The sequence below is a fragment of the Maylandia zebra genome, linkage group LG5 (assembly GCF_041146795.1).
Source record: "Maylandia zebra isolate NMK-2024a linkage group LG5, Mzebra_GT3a, whole genome shotgun sequence".
In the NCBI taxonomy this organism is placed as follows: Eukaryota; Metazoa; Chordata; class Actinopteri; order Cichliformes; family Cichlidae; genus Maylandia; species Maylandia zebra.
The window spans coordinates 19,843,910-19,861,675 of NC_135171.1; the positions used below are offsets into that span (position 1 = coordinate 19,843,910).

Genomic DNA, 17,766 nt, shown 5'->3' on the forward strand with positions numbered 1-17,766 from the left:
TTTTTGTTTGCTACATGGATCATTTTAGTTCAGCTGGGTGTCTTTCCTTTGGTTATATTTCTTTAAGAGTTCAAAATGTGTTAATTACATAAATAAAATGCAATTCTCTCTGTAGCACTTCATGGATTTAAGCAACACACCTTAGTTGTTCACACAAAGCATAAAGGTAAAAAAAAAAACCAAAAAAAAAAAAACCCCCTCAATATATACAGTGTTCTCTTCATTTTAGATGTCAAAAAGTATTTGCGGCTCCCAGTGATTTCTTTTGCGTGGAAATCGCGTCCAAATGGCTCTTTGGGTGTTAAAGGTTGCTGACCCCTGGTCTAGATGAACCTTTGTGTTCGTGTGTAGTTTATACATTAAAAGAGTCCATTTTGCTCAAATCCTCCATTGAACGGACAGCTTAGACTGTGGTACCCAAGGTTTATTGTTCAATTTATTAAAAACATACATCCCACCAATATAAAATACAAAGAGTGAACATACAGTATAAACCGGATTACATTTGAGAAGAATGAAACAAAACAAAAAAAAATCTGAAGGCCCCAAGGGTATGCAACTGAAAAGTTTCCTACCAGAAAAAGTTCTGTACTGTGACAATGGTGATTAATAATAAAAATATTCTAACATGTAACATCACAATCAAAAAGCTCTAAATAAATAACATATCAAAGCTTTTTCAGCTATGATTGAGACTAAGGGAAGCCTTTTCTGATGTATCACTGTATCGCTAATTGTACTTCTATCAAAGCAAAAATCCCCCAGCAGCATGGTGTTGGACTTCACTCGCTTGTTTGTCTGTATACCTAAATATCTAGTTACTTTAACCAAGTAAAAGCAGCTGGCCTTGTGATAGTTGAATGTTCAGATGCACGCTAATCATAGTGAGATGTGGAGCCCTGCGTCAGGCTGGCAACCTGTCCAGGTGTACCCTGCCTCTCGCCCTATGGTAGCTGAGATAGGCTACAGCTAGCATAGTACGATTGATTGATTGATTGATTGATTGAGAAAATTAAGTGATTTCAATATGCCTGACGCTTGCAGAGAGGGGAAAAAAAAAAAAAATCAGAGTAATTACATAACAAAGGGACGGCTATTAGGGAGTACTGACACTAATGGACAGTATTTTCATCCTTGAGAGAAGACAAGGCTTTTGTTGTTGTATGGAGATAAGGTAAATTCTTAGCAAGCACATAATTGTTCAACTTCTGTTTAATTTTTTCTCTTTAATTTACTATTGAAATTAAATCAAAGTGTAAAACCTAAACTGTAATATCTGTGCTTTCTGACATCTTAGCAGTGCAGATATTTAGACTGTTTCTTGCACGTTGTGACTGTTTGGCTGCATGCAGTCTGGTACTCCCCGTAGTTAAAGAGTACTATTAAGTGCCACATAAATTATAATAGATTGTGGATACACCTCCTGCACATAATATGCTGCTCACGCTGCACATAATGACCACAGTCAATGATTCAATTTAACAGAGGCCAGCCTTCCAGTAATATCATCAGTCATAAACAAGATACATCAGATATGTTTAAACTATATAATGAAAATAAGTATGCGAAAATTTTGCATTTTTAAGTTATTAACTGTTAACATAAGGCAGTATTCAATATATAAATATGCATGAATGCGCATACTCTATTACACACTTTTGCATCACTATAAAATCTGGCAAAGCTAAAATTATAATCTACGTAGAAGCTGAGAATATGAAAAGGGGTTTTAAGGTGTAAGGAAGTGACAGTAAAATTGTAAGGTACTCTATGACTCAGTGTCCTCCTCCTCTTCATAACAGCGGTTCTTCTTGATTATATCCTCTGCACTCAGATCCTCTGCATCACTTCCTTCTTTGTCCTCTTCCCAGAAGCCCACATCCTGGGAGGTGCGGTTCTGGTTTGGCTTTGATGGTGGAGAAAGGTTGATTGGCATCTCAGGAGATAAGCTTCTCAAAGAGCCCTCATCCCCAGCCGCCTTGTCTCCTTTTGTATTTCTTTTTACTCCCTCATCTCTTTCTTTCTTTTTCTCAACCTGACTCGCCACGTCCCCCTCAGAGATGGTCTCTTTATCTTCACTTTGCATCTGAGACATCTTCTCTTTCTTTTTCTGCTTTTTCTCCTGCTGGACTTCTGGCTTATTTTCCTTGGTTGATTCTTCAGAAGATGTTTTTTCCTCAAAAGATGCTCTCCAATCCTGCAGAGATTTGAGATTACGACGAGGCTCGCGAGGACCTGTGGGGTTTGTGGACTTGGGTTTGGCTGCTATTGTAAAAGGCCGAATCCGCTCCTTAAGAGAAGTGCTCCTCCTCAGGCTCTTCAATTCAGCACGCTCTGAGCTCTGGAAAGTTGAAGGCGCTTCATCATCTGGAGGCCACTTGGCTCTCCAGGGTCGGCTTGAACCAATGTCCTCTGTGACTGGACTAAGGGATTCTGTCCCGGTGTGCTGCTCACCCGTCCGGGGAGGCCAGTCGATCTTCAGTTTGCGTTTCTCAGTTGGCTTTTCTGACTGAGCTTTCTCATCAGAGATCACATTTGTCTGCTTGCGACTCTGCTTTTCCAGTAAGGCGGTCAGATCTGTAACCTTAACATGTGGAGACGTTTCCACATCTGGGACAGGCTGCATGTCTGAGGCACTCTCAGCTGGACGATTCACTGTTGCAGTTTTCTCTTCTTCTTTTTGCTTCACCGCTTCAACATCTTCATCTCCGTCAACTCGCGGCTCCCACATCTCCTTATGAGGCCGATGACCAAAGCCTTCATCATAGTTGCCTTTGGCTTTGAAGAGCTGGTTGAAATGGGCCTTGCAGTAGATGTTTCCATGCAGAGAAGCATAATTTGCAAGACTATAAAACAGACAGGAATATTTACATGAGAGGAGATTATGATATAGAAGTGGAAGCATCTGGTGTGAATGCTTACCTAAGCTTTGTGCTGCAATGAATACAGCGGAAGCAGCTTTTGTGGTAGACATGCTGATGGGCCACAAGTCTCTCCAGTGGATACACTTGCTTTGTACAAGCGATGCACGTCTCCTTCTCTGGTGGGCGAAACTTCTAAAAACATAAATAGTGTCAGCTTTATTGACAATTAACACTGGCTGATTTTTTTTTTTTTTAAGTTAATGATATGTGCATGTCTACTGTTCACTGTGATGACTCACCCGTGGTGATTTTGGTTGCTCTGTGCTGTCCCCTAAAACAGACAGAACATAAACGAGCTCAGTTGCTACTCAATTATTAAGACTGGTAAAGCAGACTAGTAGCACAATATGCACAGTAAAAATGAAATTTGCACATGACTGTATTCTCCAAGTATCCTTTAAGACCAACCATTGCATTCAGGCACAGGCGTTACTTTCTCATTTTCAGATGCAGATGCTTTTGGAGCAGACTGTGGGGCCGAAACCTGGAGGAAAAAGAGAGAAACATTGATTGTTATATAATAAACAATGAGATGTTCACCTGTTTCTGGTACAGAAAGGTAAACATCTCAGAGAAGCATGAGTTACAAAAGCAAGGTAGAACAAATGGTCTGTGCTGAATGATAAAATTCATTTTCTGTGTGGGAAAGATTAGTTGAGTTGCTGGCAATAACAGCACCTGGATGTATTTATGCATGTAAACATGGCCACGATGACCTGCTGAAGTACAAACTGAGCAGAGACTGGAGAAATGTTGCATGGTCTCTATTTCTGCTGCAGCATTCAGATGGTGGGGTAAACAACATAAAAGCATGGATCAAGCCTGCCTTGTATAAACAGCTCAGGCTGCTGGTGGTGGTGTAATGTTGTGGGGGATATTTTCTTGGGAAACCTTGGGCTCCTTAGTACTAAGGGAGCATCATTAAAACATCACAGCACCTGAGTAGTGTTACTAACAATGGCCATGCCTTTATAACCACAGTGTACCCATCTTCTGACGGCTGCAGTATAACACTCCATGTAACAAAACTCAATCTCAAACTGGTTTCTTGAACATGACAATGAGCTCATATATCCACACAGTTAATATCCATTAACTGTGTGATCCTGTCGCGCCAACATGGACCAAAAATCTCGGAGGAACTTTTCCAGCAGCTTGTTGTCACTAACAAATAATGCAGCTCTGAAAGCGAAAGGAGCTCGAACTCAGTACGGGTAAGATGTAACTAACATATGTAATGAATAATGTTGGACTTTGATTGTTGTTTTGATCACTTTGAATCATGTTCATTAAAATTCTCTTAAAATCTCCAAAATACGAGGTAATCTTTTAATTACTGGGATTTTCACTGTTTTTGTTGTGAACCTCTTTATTACATGAACTCACAGAATGTGTCTGTTCTTGTTTAGCAACAGCAAACTGGTACTTGGCCATCTTTTCCTTCAGAGATGATGATCGCCTCAGCACAGGGCGACCTGAAGCAGAAGAGAGGATCAAATTAAGTGCCTTGCCTGACGTTGTTTTGCATTAAACCCAAATCTTTCTGCATTTCATTAATGCTACTGATATTTGCTTACTGCTTGGCTGCTCCACGTCATCTGATGAAGTACTACGAAGTGCTTCTCTGCCACCCTGGAAGAATAAAACAACTGATGGGTTCCGAAGATCAGTTTATGAAGGTGAAGTTATGAACTTTTAAGCATAAATTTGTTTTCTGCTCCTCCCCTGCCTTTAATTGTGGCCTAAATCAGTTCATTTATCTTTTTATTCATAGCATTGTCACTGGCAAGTGATCAAAAGTCACACTGCCTGTAGGACTGGATCAAACCCAAACAAGCTGCAAGTTTTGAGCAGCAGATATTGAACTCAGCAGTAAAAAAATGCACAAAATCAAGCTCATGTGCTTTTCAGGCATCCAGTGAATACCTGGCAGTAACCAGAGCGGTATCTGCAGAGACAGCCATGCAGCATGTGGTTAAAAAGAACCAAACACACGTTTGCACGTGGGCAAAGAACCAAAATTATTCCACTCTACTAAAGAGTGAGCTCTGTGCGTTGGTCTGCCAATATGCCTGTTTTACTCAAACAAATGAGAAAACCACACAGTTTCTCGCACCACCTATCCTTTACACACATGAGCTGGTTTGGACCAATTAAAATAGCCCATTTCTACAGACTGCTTCACTGGAACTTTGGAGTCCTGTTGTCTCGCAGACCGCCCCTGCCATGCAAATCAAACACCGACTAGAACATTAAAATATTGAAAGCTGCAGCCAGACAGGGGCAAAGGGTGCACTGCACTATATTTGATTATAAGGTTATATAACCATTTCAGTTATAAAGGCTCCAGTCTAATTTTTAAATGTTAGTAATGTAAATTTCACTTCTTCTTTACTAGCAGTGAAAAACACTACGACTTAGTTCATTTTATAGGTTGTTTCATGACTGCAGTACATGGTGTATACAGAGCTGCACAACAAAATACAATAAAAAAAATTAAATATGATTCCCAGGACTGGGAAAATCCCAGTAGAGCAGGGTACACACTGCAGCTAATAAAACGTGAGATAAAGACAACTGCTCCTCAGAAGGGATCCTGTGAGGAATGAGACGGCCCCAGGTCAGGAATGCTTCTGCATTCCTCTGTTACAGAAGATAAAGAGTGGCATACTTGTTGTTTTGGGCTGAATGAATGAAAGATAGAGATGAGTGGGTGGTGCTGAGGAGAACAAGGGTAAATTCACACGGACAAGCGCTCCTTCAGAAAACAGAAGAAACTGGGTAAAAATGGGTAATGCATTTAAAACAATCTAAATATGAAGGATGTTGAAAATCTGCAGAAACTACACTAAGCACTGAGTACTTCTGCACGTACAGGATGGTCACAGGTTTTTATCAATCATTAATATGTGACTCAGAGCTTCTTATCTCTGTTTATGAACTACGAGTCACTAGTATACTGTTGGACAGAGATTGTAGCAGCAAAGCAATTAGCATGTAAGATAGTTAATTAGTACATTTAAAACAATGGTCACAAAGGCAACATGGAGCTCACTACATGTGGGAAACATTGTGCCATCAGTCTTTTTTCTAATATTGCACAAGACTGGTCTGACTCAGCATTATGGTTACAATTATTTTACCCAAAAGTACAAAATCCTTACCCTCAGATCCTCATGTTGAAGATACAGTGACCACAGCTACAGGGATATCAAAAGCAAAATATTTTACCTTTTCTGTGGGCTTTTCTCCTTTCTCAAACTTCATCTTTAGGTTGTTCAAAGGCACTCTGGGCTTTTCATAAGAGGCACACGGGCTGGTTGGAACGTGCTGTTCAAGCTTTTCATTCATCATCTCTTCCTTCTCCAACCCTCTCTGGTCTTCAATCTCTGGAGCTGCTGAGGCCTGCTGAACACTATTGGCTGCGTGTTGACCTCCCTGATCTGTCAGTGGGCCAGGACTCTTTACCGGAGGCTCAGTAACGGAAGGAGGCCTGTTCAAGGTACGAGGCCTGTGGCGTGAGATGGGCTGGTGTGGAGGTGGAACCGAAGACGGCTTGTCCTGATCACCGGTTCCTCCTTGCTCCCAGCGCTTCTTCAGAACACTGAGGTTGCCAGATCGCAGGGCTACTGTTCCGCTCTCAAAAGACTGCAAGAAAGAAAAGAAAAGAAAATTTTATGTTGAGCATGTTATGCTTACCATAAAATCACTGTGTATAAGCTAAACTATACACGCATGCACTATTAGGACATACAGCTTTATCCACAGTCCCGTATAATGGAATATAGGAAATGCCTGAATCTGAACTTGGCTTCACCCAAGGATTAGGTGAACAGCTGTTCAAAGTTGGTCCAGGAAATAAATATTATGCTGTAGCTGCTGAATTTTAACAGCTGGCTCAAGATGGAGATATCTGAGACAGATCCTTCAGTTGCATTCCTTTCCACATGACAATTTCTACCTTACCCGAAGACACTGACAGCAACTCTTTTCACTACTTATCTGCTGCCACCAGTGACAGGAAGACAGCAGCAAGCAGCATGGCACAATAATAGAAGGCATGAACTTCCTTAATTATGAAAGTGTTGGAAAAAAAAGAGGATGTGAGAATGGCAAGATATCAACTTGTAACATGAACTTTTCTATCAAAGCTTCCTGTGTGAACATTTAAACAAGTTATGCTATTACTAAATTAAATTTAACTTAATTAAATCTCCTTGAATATAAGAAAGCAAAGTAGAGATTACAAGTGAATGAAAACCAAACCCAAAAAAAGAGCGCCAAAACCCCATCCACTACTAGACACCACTACCTCGGCCATAGTGAATAAAATGAATCTGGTACATCTGAAAAAGAGTTGAATTAACATTCGGACAGACAAAAGAAGAAATCTGTAAAAAAAAACAAAAAAGCAGCAAGGACAAAATAACAAAAGGCACAATGACAGTCTTTGTCAGGCAAGACCACAAGGAATATAAATAACTGAAAAGTAGTGGAGCTGGCCCTTGATTTTCAAGCCAAAAGGAAGAAAGTAAACCTTGAATGCGATGAAATGGCCGAACGAGGTGTAACCACAACTAGACAGCAAAAGATGTGGGAGTCCTTTGATTGGTCCTCTACAGGTCACAGTGCAGACAGATAGTGGGAGGCAGAGCCCTCCCGGATGCTAGCAGCAAGACAAGATCTACTTGTAAGAGCTAGTCCAGCCCCTTTAACAGCAGGAAAGTGAAAGAGAGAGAGTCAGAATACCCAGGAAACCAGAGCAGGAAATGATTCAAACAGGGAAAAGTTAACTCTTTGTTAACTGTGACGACTTGGACAGCCTTTCAATCCCAAACGATTTATCAAGATAATGTGACTGAAAACCGTATCTATGGGATTTATGATACCAGCCAAATAATACAAGTCTTAGGACAAAGACAAAATTTAAAAACATGGACACAGCCATTCAAATAAATAGTTATTAGAAAACAGCAATGGTTGTACAAGAATTAATCGTCAACAAATTCTTAGTAAAAAATGAAAATAGCTTAACAATGAATTGTGATGTTGTGGTGGAACATTTTTGTCATACTTTTCATATCATACTGGAGACTGTGTACATTTTTAGGAGTTTTGAGATTCATCGGTAGTACTCAGTGGAGACTTAATGGAAAATTCGTTTTGTAGTTTTTTTTTGTTTTTTTTGTTTGTTTTTTTTTTTTTAAACACAGGCAGTAATTATATACTGCTGAACAGGTTTTTTTTTTTTTTTTTTTTTTTAAATGTTACGCTTGACATGTAATAATTTACATCAGTCTGAACATTGACACCCTATTTATACTATATTTATACTATAAATATAAATAAATAAATATAATAAATATCACAACATTAAATGTCATGATTCAAACTGGAACTCACTCATACTCGTAGACTCACTGGATTAAAATAGTTTTTTTATTTCCCCTCTGCCATGATGAATCACAGTATCAGAGCTCCACAAATTAAAGGGTTTTTTATGGCTGCTGTGGATGAACTTCAACCAGGTTCAAGCTACTCAGAGCTGCCTTGGCTAATTATCCAGCTGCTCTGGAACTGGAACTACACTTCAAAAGTTCAGATTAAAGATTCATGTTTTGTTAAACCTGCTTTCTCCCATCAGAACACTGTCAGAAGAACCACATCACAGAGTATTACACCGTTGCCTTGATGGCCACTGATTTCTGAATTTAAAGGTACTTGCCGAATATTTTGCACTAATTATAGCATAGTATTAAACTAGCTGAGACTGCAAGACCCTATATCCAGTGCATTTCTTTTTTCTTCCCTAGTTTTTCCTGCTTAAGCTACAAGGACTGTGTAGAGTTATCAGAACAACTGAATTTGACTCACTTCATCAATATTTTGTGAACAGCTACACCATCAGATACCACAAAGACCCTTTTGACAGGCTTTGTTTGCAGATTCCCTGGTTGCAGGAGGAAAATACATGTTGGATAGATGATCCTGCCAAGCAATAATCCCCCTCACACAAAAAATTACAACATATAAAATATAATAATAAGTTGCTCTTATACTGAATTGTTACATCACATAAAAGGATAAAAACTGTGAGGAAAAAAATTGATTTCTCAGTTTCTTATTGTAACCATTTGTTGTTGAATCTGTGAATATTAACATAATATCACATCGTTTACTCTTTGCAGTTTAATCGTTTGGTCCCTCATAACTATGCAACAAAATTGTTATCAATTTTTAATGTAATTTATCTTGACAGATTATTCATTTCCCCCTTCCCCCACCTCTCACACACACACACACACACACACACACACACACACACACACACACACACAGACAGCCAGATGGCGTTTTTACGCTGCTCATTCAAACTTGTCTCAGACACACGTGGAGATGACTATTATCCTCTGATACTGTAACTAGACCTTTGTGGTACATGAGCTGTACACCTACCTCATAGACATACAAGTAAACCAGAATGATTCAGTCTAAAGCATGAGTTAGAGAAAACAGTGGTTAATCCAACTATTTACACTAGCAGTGTTTCATTACAGTTATGTTACAACAAAATAACACAGGGTAGTGTCTGTCTAATGCAGTCACATCATGTTTCTATGGGAGAGGAAGAAAGGCTGATGTCATCCTCATTACCAGTCATATCATTAAACACAGAAAAAAGAAGCTAACTACCCTTACTGGTAAACAATAACGATATTATACACAACCATGGCTACAATACCTCATATTTCTTCATGGTATTAGCTGGTGGGTTATTGGTTTAATCCCAGTCCAGGTTTTTGCCAGTCTTTCTGACAAGGCAGCTAACCTACAGTTGGAAACATTGCACGGGGATTACACTAAAGTAGGATTATGGGCTTGATAGCCTGCCCATCGCAACAAGTGGCCAATGAGATGTAAGCCAGGACAAGACATTTGGCCCAGACAGTGTGTTGGCATGGTGAGTGTGTGTGTTTGCATGTGCACTCTTCATACTGTAATTAGTTGAACACCATTACTAGGGGATGCTGAGCAAATGAAGCAAGACGTGCTGCATAGAAAAACATCATTTAATCATGCCGTTCATTATGACAGGATTATCAGAATGCTGTAAACAAGACGTGATGATCTTTATGTGAGAACTCTTTCTATTTTTTCATGTATTAAATTCAGGAACAGCTGCACAAAACTATTTAACTCATGGTAAAATAGAAATTACTCTAAACTGATGTCACTGGAAAATGAAATGTTGCTACTATCCATCTGTTCAGAGAAGTACTTACTCCTTTTTTCTTTTCTGCACTCAAATCTTCAGCAGCTTTCTGGTACCTGAGAGAGAAAGAAACAACACTGACATCTAGTGATTCAAAACAATAACAAGCAGATACACATAATTTTCTAAAAGGCCCATTTGTTCCTTCAAGAACCTTGAAAAAAAATGTAAACTCAATAAGTGATAGACTTGAATTTAATTTAATGTTGTTTTTTTTGTCTGATTTTGTTGTGTTTATATAAAGTTTTAATTTAGTTTATTTTATATTTTTATACCTTTAACAGAAAATATATAGTATTTTTTGTCATTTTTTAGCACTGTGTAACACAAACAATAAATCATAAAATATTAAGAGGTCTTATCCATACATCATCAACTAGTTGGTAAGTGCTTTAGATCACTGATCACTAGTCTTTAACTGCAAAAATGTTTAACATGTAATGCACTCCGCGACAATTAAAGTTTGACTTGAATAGTAGGGGCGATCGTGGCTCAAGAGGCTCTAAGAAATGTTTTCAGGACCTTGTTGAATCTAGGCCATGATGAATTAAGGCAGTTTTAAAAGCAAAATGGGTCTAAACCAATGCTAGCAAGGTATAACTTGCTAGCATTGGTTTAGACCCAATGCTAGCAAGGGGCGATCGTGGCTCAAGAGTTGGGAGTTCGCCTTGTAATCGGAAGGTTGCCGGTTTGCGCCCCAGCTCCGACAGTCTCGATTGTTGTGTCCTTGGGCAAGACACTTCACCCGTTGCCTACTGGTGGTGGTCAGAGGGCCCGGTGGCGCCAGTGTCCAGCAGCCCCAGGGTGGCTGTGGCTACAATGTAGCTTGCCATCACCAGTGTGTGAATGTGTGTGTGAATGGGTGGGTGACTGGATGTGTAAAGTGCTTTGGGGTCCTTAGGGACTAGTAAAGCGCTATACAAATACAGGCCATTTACCATTTAAAACTCAAATATAAGTCATTTTAGTCCCAATTATTTTTGATGTATTACACACAAAATACTGAAATTGTGACTGAGATCAAGAGACCACAAGAGCAAATCACATGGGTCTGTAGTGGGCTGTCGTCTACGTGGATTCAGTTTTCAGTACATAAGTGTATATTTAAGCTTTTACTATTAGGGTCATTTTAAAAGTACAAGCAAATATTACTGACAACACAGTGTTACTCACTTGGAGAAGCGCTCTGCAATGGCATTGGTTTTCCCTCGGGTGGTGACCAGAGACAGCTCCTTCGCAGTGATACGCATGGACTGTGCCGCCCAGTTCCTTCGACTGAATGGATTACTTTCCATGTCGGCCAATTACCCAAATACCTAAAAGAAACAAAACACAAATACTCCTAATGTAAGAAATATGTATTAGAATACAGACTGCATTTCTTAGCTTCTGACACTAATACTCAAACAATTTCAGGCATCTCAACACTACAGTTCATGTATCTGTTTTACGCAATGGCAATATGGTCCCTTGTGCATATAGTTAAGGGATGTCTTTAGTGGGCAACTGACTATTCTGCTGCACTGATTTACTGATGTTTCTGTTGTCTCCTATTTTCTCCATCTTCGGGGAAAAGTCACAAATACAGGGAGTGCAGAATTATTAGGCAAATGAGTATTTTGTCCACATCATCCTCTTCATGCATGTTGTCTTACTCCAAGCTGTATGGGCTCGAAAGCCTACTACCAATTAAGCATATTAGGTGATGTGCATCTCTGTAATGAGAAGGGGTGTGGTCTAATGACATCAACACCCTATATCAGGTGTGCATAATTATTAGGCAACGTCCTTTCCTTTGGCAAAATGGGTCAAAAGAAGGACTTGACAGGCTCAGAAAAGTCAAAAATAGTGAGATATCTTGCAGAGGGATGCAGCAGTCTCAAAATTGCAAAGCTTCTGAAGCGTGATCATCGAACAATCAAGCGTTTCATTCAAAATAGTCAACAGGGTCGCAAGAAGCGTGTGGAAAAACCAAGGCGCAAAATAACTGCCCGTGAACTGAGAAAAGTCAAGCGTGCAGCTACCAAGATGCCACTTGCCACCAGTTTGGCCATATTTCAGAGCTGCAACATCACTGGAGTGCCCAAAAGCACAAGGTGTGCAATACTCAGAGACATGGCCAAGGTAAGAAAGGCTGAAAGACGACCACCACTGAACAAGACACACAAGCTGAAACGTCAAGACTGGGCCAAGAAATATCTCAAGACTGGTTTTTCTAAGGTTTTATGGACTGATGAAATGAGAGTGAGTCTTGATGGGCCAGATGGATGGGCCCGTGGCTGGATGGTAAAGGGCAGAGAGCTCCAGTCCGACTCAGACGCCAGCAAGGTGGAGGTGGAGTACTGGTTTGGGCTGGTATCATCAAAGATGAGCTTGTGGGGCCTTTTCGGGTTGAGGATGGAGTCAAGCTCAACTCCCAGTCCTACTGCCAGTTTCTGGAAGACACCTTCTTCAAGCAGTGGTACAGGAAGAAGTCTGCATCCTTCAAGAAAAACATGATTTTCATGCAGGACAATGCTCCATCACACACGTCCAAGTACTCCACAGCGTGGCTGGCAAGAAAGGGTATAAAAGAAGAAAAACTAATGACATGGCCTCCTTGTTCACCTGATCTGAACCCCATTGAGAACCTGTGGTCCATCATCAAATATGAGATTTACAAGGAGGGAAAACAGTACACCTCTCTGAACAGTGTCTGGGAGGCTGTGGTTGCTGCTGCACGCAATGTTGATGGTGAACAGATCAAAACACTGACAGAATCCATGGATGGCAGGCTTTTGAGTGTCCTTGCAAAGAAAGGTGGCTATATTGGTCGCTGATTTGTTTTTGTTTTGTTTTTGAATGTCAGAAATGTATATTTGTGAATGTGGAGATGTTATATTGGTTTCACTGGTAAAAATAAATAATTGTAATGGGTATATATTTGTTTTTTGTTAAGTAGCCTAATAATTATGCACAGTAATAGTCACCTGCACACACAGATATCCCCCTAAAATAGCTAAAACTAAAAACTACTTCCAAAAACATTCAGCTTTGATATTAATGAGTTTTTTGGGTTCATTGAGAACATGGTTGTTGTTCAATAATAAAATTATTCCTCAAAAATACAACTTGCCTAATAATTCTGCACTCCCTGTAAGAAAAAGTTTTTTTTTTTTAAACAGCAAGGCCAGTCCTCTAGTTGCCTCTATTAGACACTTGAATGAAGAATTCTTGCTTTTCATGGAAATAAAGTGACAGACTCCCTCTTCCAATCTGCATTTGCTATCAGTCCACCAAGTTATCTGACAGCAACACCACTTTCTTGGCATATGCAACCTCTTGAGAAGATTTATGCCAGAGTGAAACTTTGCACTCGAAATACATGTGCAGGCCTATGACATGCACTCTGACAGATATCTGTTCTTGCTCCTGACATACATACGACGGAGAACAAGCACATGAAGTGTGGGATGCAAACACACAAGTCAACATGTTCAAACTTGCTCTCCAGCTTGTGCCACTTGATTGCAAGACAGCAACACAAACTGATAACAGCAGAGCGTGAGCCCATTGTCCTTACAAAACCAACATTCATAAAAAGGTCCAACAACCACATTCCCGGCAAACAGAAATGTCTTCTTTGTCATGAATAATGTCCTGACAAACCCATGCTTTATTGGTACAGTTTTCCAAGTCAGCAAGGATGGATTAGCTGAATGTTAGCCCATGAAACCCTGGTTTAGTGCTCAGACAGTAGGTTGTAAAGCCATAAATTGGAAATCACTGCACAGTCAGTAATCATTTATCATCCTAGCTGGACCTTTTCACTCAGGCGTCCCTATTACATCATAATCATAATTGGGACAAGCATAGTGTAAGGACTTTGGACTGAATTTCGCCATAGGACTGACTACATAGATTTCATAGTCCAATACAACTGGTGCTCATGAAATCACTTTTGGATAAACGTGATTAAACATGACTGCACATATTACATATTTATAAGATGTATTTCTAGTCAGTTATATATAATTAATTTCATTTAGTCTGAGGTTAGTGTTAGAGTTTTTAGGAGAGACACAGATTAACAACAGAATAACTTTTTATGAGGTTCTTACATCCGAGAGGCTACTCATTACTGCTACAATGTTTAAACCTGGCAGGAAAGTCAGTTTATCAATTGATTAATTGTATATTTTGCTGTAGCCAGTTACTTCTTCATTCAAATTTGATAGCTGTGCTGAAAAATGTACTATTCATCCTTTTAAACTGCAGATTCTTTTGCAGGTTATCCAGGGGCTGCAGTCCATACCTGCATGCACTGCGATTGAAAGGTAGGGACACACCCTAGACAAGCTACCAATCTGCCACAAGGATAATACAGGTCATTTCAGTTTAAAGTTGCCTATCTGCTCTTTTGCATATCCTTAAACACTACACGCCCGAAGAAACCAAAGAAAACACAAAGGACGTCTACGACTCAAAAGCAAACACAAATCCCTACTATTAGAAAGAGAGATTTTCTACTTGTACGTGTTCATTCACTCATCGACAGGCAGCAAAAATTGTACACTAATACAAAGGAAAGAATGAAATGCTTCATAGGTATGCAAAACAAATGCTCAGAATTCTGACTTCCTGTTTAGCAACCTTATATGGAAACCTGAAAGGGGAAAAAATTGCATTTACTGTTTAAGCACTTAATAAAACATAATGCAAGTCAGTTTAATGGCTTTTTAGTATGACAACAAATAATCTAATCTTTCAAAAACTGTCACTCTCTCATCTCTGGATTATATTATTAACTCTTAGCTGTCGTTTTCCAACTGATCCACAATTCTGACAGTTACTATTTGTGTTACTTGTGCAGGTTTTCAACAGGAACATCGACTGAATCAGAGGTAACTTGGATAATACATCTTAAACAAAGCCTGAAAAGAACTGAAGCTAAGATTTGGTGTGTGCGCTGTGATAAAAATACAGAAATTAGAATCTTTATAAATTTATCAAAAACCCGTTTATATACTGACCTTTATCCCTTATTTAAAGTAAAGTTCTCCGTGACAACAAGTAACCACAACACGGTAACAACTAAGGAGGAGTCCGCATTGTTTGACACATTAATGAGCTATGATGCAACTATTCTTAAAACCAAAACCACAAAATCAGCTGTTCAGACGAAAATAACCGAGTCTAAAGTGAAGACTCAGCACAGAGGCGAGCAACAGACGCGACTTTAAGAACGGCAGCCCTGTTCAGGGGGCATCGCGTCTTTTTGAATTTAAAAAAAAAAAAACTTTCATTACAGGTGCAACAGTAAGATGGTGGTTATAACTGCGAGCTAATGTAGTTAGCCTATAGACCTGCACTTTAACAAAGATTTAAACGCTCAAAATTTTATTCAAAGTAAGTTTCACTTAAGTTTTACACGAAAGAGCTCAGTGACTACGCTTAAGAGTACAAGCTTAGCTGCTGGGCTGGTTTGGCATTTTCCCTGGAAGACAGCGAGGAGGAGGAAGAAGTATGTGCACGTGCTTGACAATAAAATTCTAAATCTCGACCTAAACAGTCACCGGCTGCCTCAGTGTTTTCAAAATAGGCGTTATTATTTTGATAGTAGCTACAACGTATATTAAACCCCGTTTTATGCTATTATTTTAGGTTTCGTCTTACCTGTGCGAACTTCCGTTGAGTCACTTCTTTTTTCTTTTTTTCTTTTTTTGTGAAACCTGTGCGACACCTGACACTGCTGCCGCCACTGCGTCACCGCCCGGTGTGGCTCGAGCAGAAAGGTGCAGTGGAAGTACGCGAGACAAACGTCACGTGATTTTATGCACCAATGACCTTAGGTGTTAAATTACTCCTACCTGGTATGTTTGCGTTTGTGCTTGTTTGCAGGGTGAGCTGTTGTTCCCATCTAGAAATTCCAGAGAAAGACCGTTTCTGGCGACGGGAAAGCTCAGGGAAGAAAAACATGAAGGAAATAGGTTTGGGTGGTTTCTGTGCTTTGTCTTTTGACAGTTTTCAGCAACTGTTCCTCAACTTGCTAACATAATAGCTTGATTGTTAGTGTAGTACTAGTGTTATAAAATGCAATGTTTCATCCACAGAATGCAGTAAAATGCTTAAAATAGAAAAAACAGAAGTGAGACATACCATCAGTAATCAAGGCTCCAAAGTCAAACATAGCATTGTGCCAGCTCAACAACATTACTAAAGCCACTATTTAAGACCTGCCTGTGGAAAATAGCCTATTAAATGTAATGGGTGTCAAAACAGGTTGTGTCAGGGAAGGGACATTGAATGTTTGCATGATATTTGCCTTCTAAATAAGAGCAGCTGGATGAGCTACAAGAAAGGAAGATCACAGCTTTAATTTTTATTTTCCACCATTTTGCTCAAGTGTATGAGTCCTTGAGCAAAGTACTATCTGTTCTCTGTGCCAAGGCTGTTACGGGGAACTGAACTCATCTCAAATGGGGCCAAGTGAAATATTTAAGTTAGTGGCGGTTTTTCAGTTGAATAATTTGTGTTCTCTACCAAAGAAATGCATATTTGCTCACTCTTCTACTAATGAGAGGAATTTTTAGTCAGTTTCGTTATCTAATGAGGATCTGTTGCTATTTTGAAAACATTTAAAAATAGATTGCTTGCAACTTAAAAGAAGTAACTGGTATCACATTTTCGTAGTGAAACTATTAGAATTATAATAACACACTTCAAAAAGGCTGAGACAGGAGCACACAAGCCTCTTTTCTTTTAAGAACATGGGGGACATATTTATTTAAGTTCTACTTGTTGTTGATTATGTTGTGTCTGTGTTTGGGTTATTTATATAAAGTTTTGATTATGTGTTTCTAAACTAAACATTCCCAGTTTAGCTTCACGATTTTTACAGTTTACTTGGTAGTTTGTTTGTTTGTTTTTTGTTTATTTGTTTGGTTAAGTCTCGGTCTCTCTGTTTGGTGTTGTCATCTTTTTGTTCCTGTTTTATTTTGTGTGCATGGTGTTTCCCATCTCCCTGATTTCCTCATGTGTCTGTTTAAAGTCTCAGTTTGTCTTAGTTCTCTGTTGTATCATACTGTAATACTATTGCCATGCCCGGGCTGCATTTCTGTTTGTTTTACCTGGACTTTGTTTTCTGCTGGTGTCTTTGTTTACATGCTATGCCTAAATAAAAGGTCAGACATTTTTTGTTCCCTCAACTTATTTGACAGTCTGCATTTTGGGTCCTTTATCCACACAGGTCTGATTTGCAGACAGAATGCACCGTGCATCACACCACCGCAAGTGCCAACAATTGATACATGGGCGTCAGAACTTGACCAGACAGCAGTGGAAGAATGTGGCCTGGTGCTCTTCAATCACATGGATGGCTGAGTGTGTGTGTATTGCTTGCAGTATGGGAAGAATCAAGCAGGTTCAGCCAGTGTAATGCTTTGGGCAATGCTGGGAAACCTTGGGTCCTGATGTTACTTCGACTCGTATACCTACCTAAGCATTACTATAGGCCTGCCTGTTCTCATGAAAGCCCGCCTTTTCATGGGAACGGTATTCCCTGATGTCTGTGGCCTCTGTCAGTGTGAT

The 17,766-nt window shown here is 39.6% G+C and overlaps 1 protein-coding gene across 5 annotated transcripts; it reads right to left on the minus strand.

Annotated features, from left to right (window-relative positions):
• Positions 1-409: 409 nt before the first annotated feature.
• Positions 410-15,978, minus strand: LOC101473194 (LIM domain and actin-binding protein 1). 5 transcript variants are annotated; one of them, XM_076883960.1, is made up of 11 exons: positions 15,906-15,932; positions 15,853-15,863; positions 11,371-11,513; positions 10,208-10,253; positions 6,156-6,572; positions 4,502-4,556; positions 4,311-4,399; positions 3,333-3,408; positions 3,164-3,195; positions 2,923-3,056; positions 410-2,846 (listed from the first exon to the last, which is right to left on the minus strand). In XM_076883960.1, the coding sequence occupies exons 3-11, from the start codon at positions 11,490-11,492 to the stop codon at positions 1,769-1,771; spliced, it is 2,049 nt and encodes a 682-aa protein (XP_076740075.1). In that variant the 5' UTR covers positions 11,493-11,513; positions 15,853-15,863; positions 15,906-15,932; the 3' UTR covers positions 410-1,768. The 5 variants fall into 5 exon arrangements, with proteins under 5 accessions (XP_076740075.1, XP_014264440.3, XP_076740076.1 ...); XM_014408954.3 differs by having other exon boundaries at positions 2,923-3,053; positions 15,853-15,978; XM_076883961.1 differs by lacking the exon at positions 15,853-15,863 and having other exon boundaries at positions 15,909-15,930.
• Between the last annotated feature and the right edge of the window lie 1,788 nt (positions 15,979-17,766).